Source organism: Lineus longissimus, chromosome 5 (assembly GCF_910592395.1).
Source record: "Lineus longissimus chromosome 5, tnLinLong1.2, whole genome shotgun sequence".
Classification (NCBI taxonomy): Eukaryota; Metazoa; Nemertea; class Pilidiophora; order Heteronemertea; family Lineidae; genus Lineus; species Lineus longissimus.
In genome coordinates this window covers 2,607,433-2,616,551 of record NC_088312.1, presented here as the reverse complement: position 1 = coordinate 2,616,551, position 9,119 = coordinate 2,607,433, and the positions used below count along the sequence as shown (strand labels likewise).

Here is a 9,119-nt window from a genome sequence, read left to right as displayed (position 1 = left end):
TACACTGTAAAATAGGAGAGGTGACATTTCGACTTATGGCCACTAGTACACTAAAAGACGAGAGCCCTGCAAATTATAACGGCTCTTGGCTGACCTTACAGTGGTGTGCCTTATCATCCTGAGGAAGAGTATATTGGCGGCTGTATGGTTTATCTCCGGTATGAATCCCTCCCGCAGATGACAACAATCGAGAGTCAACACTGAATGGTTTACTCCCAATATCCCTTCCCAAGATGATCACAATCAAGAGTCAACACTGAACAGAATGGTTCATCTCCAGCACTAATCTCTCCCCCAGATGACCACAACCAGCGTGTTTCAATACTCTAAAACTCTGTCACAAGATTCCACACTTAATGGTTTATCTCCATGGATTCTTAACTCAGGTGTAAAAAATCCCCATTATTGTGAACCGTGATGTAAACCAATGAAACCGCGTGGACCTGGAAGTGCGCGCGCATACCGGCGCATTCACATTTCCCGCCTTACGAAGTGACAGTTTCCCTTCCAAATAATTTGTAGAACTGTACGTACTATCACTCCTGACGGTCAAATGTGGAACTAGTCGGCGTTTTGAACCATATCGGAAGTTTGATCCATTCCTTCAATAAACCGTTGAAAAACTCATCAATATGCCGGTCACACTGATAGAAACTCTGGTAAGTATGATACATTGATCGTAATGAAGCTATTTTGTAGCATGTATTGAATTTTGATCTCACATTAGGCCATGCAATAATGCCGAATCATTGCTCGCAAATGTGATTTTTTTTTGTGCTGTGTCATGTGTATCTTCGCTGTACATCGTGCACGGTGTATAGGCCATGAATGATATGGTCATATTCAGATGGATGTGTCCAGAATGGCTTGTGTGTTGCCAACCTGTTGAGTTAATGTCCATATTCCGATCAAGTCCATCTGATAGAGATGAGTAGCACATTTTAGCTGTATTTTTTGTTTCCAGGCGGATTTTGAGACGGCCCTTACTGCTGCTGGTGAGAAGTTGGTTGTAGTTGACTTCTACGCCGTATGGTGTGGGCCTTGCAAAAAGATTGCCCCCAAAATACAGGTACGTAGGCCCTATTGTTCAGGGTACATTTTTGTATGGTCAAGGTGGAAAGAAAGAAAATAGTTTGGAAACAGACCATTACCAATTCCCGGCATTAGTTCTTTGGATTTAAACAAATGAACCACTACCTGTTGGCTGTTACTGTTAGTGTCAAGGTTTCCAGTAAGGCTCTTCACAATGTATCTTTTTCAATGTATCGTTTTGTTTCTAAAAAGTTGCATTTACACTTCAGGAATGGAGCGATGAGATGAAAGATGTCGTGTTCTTAAAAGTGGATGTGGATGATAATGGCGAGGTAAGTAGGTCTTGTCAAAGGGATTGGTGGGAGAAAAAACACTGATGCATTATATGACGGGTAGCACCACTATATAAGGCTTTAACTTAAGTATACTGATATGAGTTGTACAATTAACATGCTTTGCTAATCTTGGAAATCTGATCCGTGCTGCAATGTGGATACTGCATTATGTGGTGGTGAAGAACCTGTTGCTATTTTTACCAATTTTCTTTCAGACTGCTGAAAAATATGACATCTCGGCTATGCCAACATTTCTTTTGTTCAAGAATGGAGACAAAGTAAGTAGGAACTACATGTATCAAGCTAAAGCATAAATAGGTTAAGCCTGTTTTGTGTTTTTCTGAGCAGGAGCAGGTCTGCAAAGAAGGAATCTAACAAATCATTCAAACAAATCATTCAAACAAGCTATGGTTGTTATGGAAAAACGAAGTTATGTGTCTCTGTCCTTGTAATGGAATTGTTTCCCAGTATGGGTATCTGGTTGTAGAAACTACTTCTACCGGTTCTTCTCTTTTACAGGTCGGTGATGTTGTTGGAGCCAGTGAAGCAAAACTCAAAGAAAAGATCGACTCTCACAAGTAATCAACTCCAGTGTTGTCTATGCTGTAGCACATTTTGTGATCATGGGCATGGTGAATTGATTATGTAGTACACACATATTTGATTATTCAATTCAACTACTACACCAATCTATTTGAAATCTATGTTGATACTTGTTTTTGTATTGGATTTTATGTTACTTAGAGATTTAGAATGAAACATGTAGGTTAATCACCAGTATAAAATATGTTACCATTTTTGATAAAAAAGGTCTATGTTTTTGTTGGCAGGGCCATGCTTGCTTGACAACACATAGTTGCTTGGACTGCATGTATGTATTGTATTGGTACTGCTGCTACTGTGTTATTGATTATTTTACTTGCAGCTCTGACCAACTTAGTTTCCAGCAGCATGACAAAAGCTACAATATTTACTATGTCCGTGCTATCTCAATAAGCGTATGAATTGGGCAATGCCTAATGTACTCCTGGACCAAGAGCAAATAGATGCCAGTTAATTGGAATTTAAAAAAAATCTGATTGAATCGATTCCTTGAATGATCGATGCATTGCCATTGTTGTCAAGTTTATGGATGCACAGCACAATCATTGAAATAAACTAATGGACACTGAATTGATTGCACTGCCACTTTCATGAATGTCATTTATGTTTTAAATGTTAGCATTCTGTTGGCCTACAATCACAATTAAAAAAAACCCTAGTTTTGTCTGACTTTCTGGTTGTGACTTTGTCCAGCTTTCTGGTTGTGACTTTGTCCAGCTTTCTGGTTGTGACTTTGTCCAGCTTTCTGGTTGGGACTTGGTCCTCAGAACTCTGATTTGTGATGGATGGAAATTATTATGAAGCTATCTCTGCAGATTGGTTTCAGTTGTCGTTTTCATCAGCATACAGGTGTCGTGTTGAGCCCACACTGCCAATTGAGAGATGTCATTTTTACAATAGACATTGTTGCTGCGTTCGACTAGACTGTACATTTCCCATTCTTCCACTTAGTAAGTCCTTGGTGTAATGCAGAAGACTACCAATAAAAAATCTGATGAGAATTCTGTGTCTGTTTTCTTTGTTTTTAAAAAAAAAATTCACTCTACCTGAACTCTAAACAGCGGTGTCGAGTTCACACAATGGCTGATATGAATAAAGTCTAGCAAATGCTTTTACTTCAATTTTGTACAGAAAGGTCTAGTGTAAATGTACATGGAGTTTTAGATAAAAGCATTTGCTAGTCTTTATTCATATCACCCAATGTGAACTGTTTCTATTCTCCAAGCAGTTTGGAGGACATACACCTGGCAGCGCCTTGCCCCTCTCTGCTGCTACTAATAATACGTGTCAAACTGGTAGCGGGGAATCAATATTAGCACGGAGTAAAGGCGAGGGCGTCTTCACTTAATTTAGGCTCGAACTGGGAAACATTTCTGAATATATCGGTGAAATCATATTGTTCATAACCCCGTCGTGTTGTTTCCCATCTTGTTATCCTGCTCAAAGGGATGAATGACGATGAGCGCATTATGTCATTGGCACCTGGTGCACTATCCGTAACAGCAGCTCTGGATGGTTGCTAGAGGCAACATGCAATGGAACCTCTCGATTGCGGACATGTATGTGACCGCAACTCCCAGGGCAGCCCATTCGTTACCCAAAACATCTGGGGAAGGATTTGGTCGATCGTCTGCCTACGGGGTAAAGTGAAGCGGGCTATCTTGAAATCGTGTTTTTTCCAGAAGATTTACTATATTAGGCTCTCCCTCACCCCCTCAATTAATGAGATACGACAGAAAGAAGAATGGTCTTACATCACATCGACACCTTCTAAGTCCGCGTAGCAAAACAGGATCTTGTATAGGAATAGGAAATCATTTTAATGATATAAAATATTTGCTTTTGGTGTCTCTCGGGTACATGTAACCTGATGAGAATCCCATTACTTGATAATTCTCTTACCTAACATTTCATTTTCGCGGCCAATTAGCAACTTGTTGATCGGTCAAATGTGTCCGAAACCAATTTTGGGTATATACGTACATGTATATATAATTGTCATGGCAACTGTAACATAAGTAGCATGTAACAGTTATTTGATCAGTAGTTCACTCAGTAGTCCATCCATTGTGTTCATCCCAGCCCTGCAAGAGAACTCATGAACTCACTGATTGTGTGAGCACCAGAGGACTTGATGCTGTAGATGATACCATTCTGTCAGTCAACACGCTTTCTAGGACAAATCGATATTAGCATTTCACGCGGTAGCATTCCTTACGGTGGGTAATGAATATCATTCGGTTGTTATCAGGAAAAGAGAAAAGCGAAAAAAACTGACTTCTCAAATCCGCTGGAAAGACTTTCACCTAAGTTACTAGGTAGAAATACTTTCACCTAAGTAAGGTAGAAATACCATCACCAAGTTAGGTAGACATACTTTCGCCTAAGTTCGCGGAGGTATTTTCACTGGAAGTGGATGTTGACCACTAACAGTATTTCACGCAATAGGATTCCTGCTGCGGACCACTACGTTCGTTGACGCTGAACTATTCCTGCTGCGGACCATCATTCGCAACCTAGCTGACCATCGGATCAACGTCTCCATTATTAGATATTACAGTTCGAGGAAGTGTCCAAGGAATAAAGCCTGGATGCTACATGTGTGGACGCTATTATAGTCTCTCTGCTGCTGCGGAGCAAAACATTCGTTGATACAATATTCGTTGCCGAAAATTTGCTGTTTCGGCATTGACCCTTTAATTGGTTTGACTTCAGCCGAACAAAAAGTCGAATGTGCGATCATTTATGGAGACAAACACCCAGCTTGGAGCGCGAAGGGTAAGGTAAGCTGCAACTAAACCTGGTTTTAAAGTATACTTATACGATGTATTCACAGCACATACTCTGATGGAGAGGGCGGCGACACTATATTAACGGATTTATTACCTGAAAGATGACAGTGTCAGTTTGACGTCTTGATATAAGGATTGCTGTGAAAAGTAGCTTTCACAAGTCCACCATGACCCATACACCCCTTCTTCTTTCTACGGAAAACACCACGGATTTCGATGACGCGGCTTCAACCGATAGGCCGAGATTCATCACAGGTACCGTCTATATCGTTCTGGCTTCTTTGGTGTTGTTGGGTAATGGACTGGTCATCTTGACTATTATAACACGAGCCAAACAGAATAAACCGTCGTGGATGTTCATTCTAAATCTCGCGGCAGGTGACGTTTTTGTCGGCGTCGCAACCGTTGTAGATGTCGTCCACATGCTGACAAACACAGCTATAAGTGAAGTACTTTGCATTGCCAAGTTTGTCTTGACATTGATCGGGATGACGGCTGTCGTGGTGGGTGTGTGCCTCATCACCGCCGACCGGTTCACCATGATGGTCTTGCCATTAAAACACCGACGATTGACCTTCTTTTCCACAGCACTGATCCTAACATTGGCCTGGGCGTTCACCATCATATTCGCGTTCTTATTACAACTTCCCTTTTTTCGTCTTCCATGGCGCCCAAATGTGGAGTGCATTGTCCAAAATCATTACATCCCAACATACGTAATGATTCAGGTGGTTCTGCATATGGGCGTAGGTCTCTTTGTGACGACTCTCTACTGTGTTGGGGTTCGGTTATTTCTGAAGAACAGGATGCAAGTTCTGCCCGGTGATGCCGTACAAGGGGGACGTACTAAACTGCTGAAAAGACCCGGAAAGCTCACATGTGTTTTAGCCATCGTCGTCGTCTCATATGTCGTTACCTGGTTCACGAATGGCATTACTTTTCTGATCATCGCGCTAAAAGGTCCATCTCCGGCATTCATACAAGCTCAGAAAATTACGCTGAGTTTCGTCATATTTCACTCCGCAGCCAACCCCATCATTTACTCTCTTCGGGTCCCGGAGTTTGCCAGGTCCACCAGGGATCTGCTGATGTGCAGGTGCATTATAGCAAGACGATGTATGCATCGTGATATTGAAGAGGCTACTGCAAATACTTGTAATGTACCAAATGAAGACAAATAGTAGGAGTCGTCTGAAGTTGTTGATGTCGGAGAAGCGAACATTAGCCCCCGATTTCCTCAGGATGTTTGGATGCTCTTGGTCTCTTCACGCACACTCATACATGTATCTGACTATCTGGTGTAATGGAACTAAAGTGTGGTCAGGGGACAGTCGAGCTGCTTGGAAAATGGCCAGATACAACATTCAACGGTCCCTGTTTCGTTCATGTGTTTCGTTCTTGAAACTGGTGCATGCATCGAGCTCAGTAGACTTGTTTCAGGCCAGACACAGGTTCCCAGGCAGCAAACTGTACAAATCAAAGGTAATACTGATTGAAATTTCGATTGGAATAAATCATTATTAACCACAAATCATGTATTAATTTCTTGTATTTGTTAATTTATTTGCAGGCACCATCATCTTAAGAATGACACGTTCATTATAAATAAATGACATTAACAGATATAATTAAACACGGAAATTTCTCTGACTTAATAAACCACCCACATCAGGCAAGGATTCCCAGATCAGAAGCAAATGCAGTGCTACAGTGTGGCTGAACCAACTCCACAAATCTACATCCACGGCCCCAGTGTTCCACAGGGAAGAGCCTGAACGAAAAGAAACAGCAAAACAGACAAAAAGTAGCTTTAGGGAAAATACATACATTATGTACGCAGAAGTTGACGGAAGACCCAGCTTAGCTGGACAAAGTGGCCATTTTGGATTTAGGGCGTCGCTTTCTGAGGAATTCCTTTTAATAATACATATACTTGTAAGTTCCTACGCACACGGAATACGAACGCATCGTCTGCGTCCGAAAAAGAGAAGCACAACAAAAACAATAAAGCAGAAGACACCACATATCTTCCATCCTGAGATCAGGCTTTTTTCTCCTATGTCGTATACGTTGGAAATATCGAGAGGCAGAGTATATTGAAAACAACTAGTGCCAGGATGCACATCTTCGTACTCGTCGTTGGTAAGGGTTGCGAAAGATGCCTTTTGTCAGCTCCCTTCCAAACAAACTGCTAGGGACGGGAATCCGGCCGAAGGAAATGATACAATACACGTCTAAGAAAAATAAGTAGCACAGATATTAGTAGTTAATATACCCCAAATGGTACCCTTCCCCTTCTCCATGATGCTGTCTTTTATGCAACGTCATAAAAAGTATTTTCGTCAGGGAACAGGCGTTCCTACCCGTAGGCCACCTAAGCGAAGACTGTTTGCTGATGGTGTCCAGGGCGTACCGTTTGAAGCACCATCAGTCCTGTTGCCATTCTTACTTCCCGGCAATGTCTTTAAGACCCAGCGAACATCTACTCACAGGTTTAACTAATTCGGCGAAAGACGTCGTTGAAATTGGCCATGAACATCGATGTGCTTCACAACCTTAGAACCCTTTACCCCTCTCTAACATTGTCAGGATGTGAAACACATTGATGAATTCATGGACGATTTCATTAGAAAGCCTCAGCATCATGAAACTGGGGTCTTTAAACTGTATAAACGCAGCTAGTGAACATACCCATTAGCCAAGTGATATTGTTGTGTATCGACAATGACACTGGTGTACCCTGCCTGAGGTACTAAAGGGTACGCTTTCTGCGCATGCAGATTATTTGAGTACGGGACACTATCGCCATATGCCATATAGTTGTAGGCGTTCTTGACACAACTTGAGTACCCCTCTGTCCCAGTTCGGGTGTATTCCATCAGTCTCTGGGCACAGCTCTTGTCCTTCTCCTCTGGCATGATCTTATCATTTCCATTGGGTTCGGGGGTAACCTGAGGGGACTTCATACAGTTCTGAGTATTATAGTTTGGTTCGCGAGGCCGGGTGTCTGTTTGACTGTTTGGCTGACTACAATTGGCCCCCTGTCTGCGCATGATGACTGACCGGGTCATACCCTCACGTACATGCGTATTATTCACTGTATTGTTCATGATTTGGGACTTGGACCTGTCTCCCGAGGTCTCTTCCTTGACTAGCCGTTGCGTAGCTTCCACGAGGCTATCGAACTTAGTATTACTCGTTCTGTCCCTCTGTATGTGAACATCAGTCCGTTTATCATATTCTATGGCAGCATCCCGTTGGAGTGTTTTCTCTGGGTAACTGTGATAAGACTGATGCACTTTGCCGGTATCGGTGGTATTATTGTTATTATTGCAACTCGTACACCGAGCAATGTTCGCACCATGAGCACAATCAAAATTCGTCTTTGTGACAGGTGACTGCCCAGTGTCAGGGTTCCTGTACGAATCCACATAGGCTGTCGCTGTCTGTGGATACCTTGATGGGTCTCCCTGTGCCTGAACTGCTAACAACCCCGGATAAGGGCTTGCATCCCTGCCTAAATAATACCTTTCGTCGTACGTGTGCGCGGGTTTGTAGCCAGTAGTCCGTTCCTCCATTCCGCCAAACCTCTGATGAGCTGGGTACGGATACAGACACGAGTTTTCACTATAAACCCCTGCAATTGACGGATGGTGACTATAGGCAGGGTGATACAGCCCTGCATATCGTTCTATCCCTTCGTGAGGGTGAGAGTACATGACCCCAGCTGCGGCTGGGTGAACAGGCACTGGAACCTCTGGCGTACTGTCATAGTTCCTCTCCGAATACTCCGGACTGTACTCCGCGGTGACCTGCGTGTACGGAGATCGTCTCCCTGCCTTATTCCTACTCTGTCGGACCTTTCCTAGCCGTGATCGGTCTTGGTTCGATGTAAATGGAGACTCCTCTTTCGTCATGGTCTGTTCGATCTGAAGCTGCAAGTCCTTTGCTTCCACTTCGCTGGAAAGACGAAAAGAACGGAATCAGTTAGATGTGAAGCATGAATCATTTATTTTGAGGTGCTAAAATTGACTAGAACCGCACTTCTCAATCATCGTGATTCTGTAGATCGAATTGCCCTATTCGTCATTGGTGCATTTCTACTTTCGTCAAGGATATCTCAGTGTAGTGATTCAAGACTGCGCCTCGTAGGTCACTCGATTCCGCTTTCGTGGTACATGTATGCAGTGGTCCATGTTGACTCCATGTATGGTACGGGCCTCCAAGCCGTCACGATCTGTACTTTCAAGGAGGAAAAGGAGGAGAAGAGGAAGATCACATGGACGACGACGAACAGGTCGACAACGAGTTTAGGAATTCAATAGAACTGTTGCTGTGACGCACAGACTGATGATCT

General features: G+C 43.0%; 2 protein-coding genes across 6 annotated transcripts in view; one reads left to right on the top strand and one right to left on the bottom strand.

Annotated features, from left to right (window-relative positions):
• Positions 1-542: 542 nt before the first annotated feature.
• LOC135488825 (thioredoxin-like) lies at positions 543-2,971 on the top strand. The gene is made up of 5 exons (XM_064773717.1): positions 543-659; positions 965-1,069; positions 1,302-1,364; positions 1,583-1,645; positions 1,887-2,971. The coding sequence occupies exons 1-5, from the start codon at positions 633-635 to the stop codon at positions 1,947-1,949; spliced, it is 321 nt and encodes a 106-aa protein (XP_064629787.1). The 5' UTR covers positions 543-632; the 3' UTR covers positions 1,950-2,971.
• Positions 2,972-6,317: 3,346 nt separating this feature from the next.
• LOC135488796 (single-minded homolog 2-like) overlaps positions 6,318-9,119 on the bottom strand; it is a 74,634-nt gene continuing 71,832 nt past the window's right edge. For 4 of the 5 annotated variants that reach the window (XM_064773662.1, XM_064773665.1, XM_064773664.1 and 1 more), the window contains exons 9-10: positions 7,454-8,722; positions 6,318-6,996 (exon numbers count right to left, since the gene is read on the bottom strand). In XM_064773662.1, the coding sequence (XP_064629732.1) occupies positions 6,954-6,996; positions 7,454-8,722 (1,312 nt within the window). In that variant the 3' untranslated portion in view covers positions 6,318-6,953. Of the gene's footprint in view, positions 8,723-9,119 lie in introns of all 5 variants that reach the window. The other variant, XM_064773666.1, reaches the window with a different exon arrangement.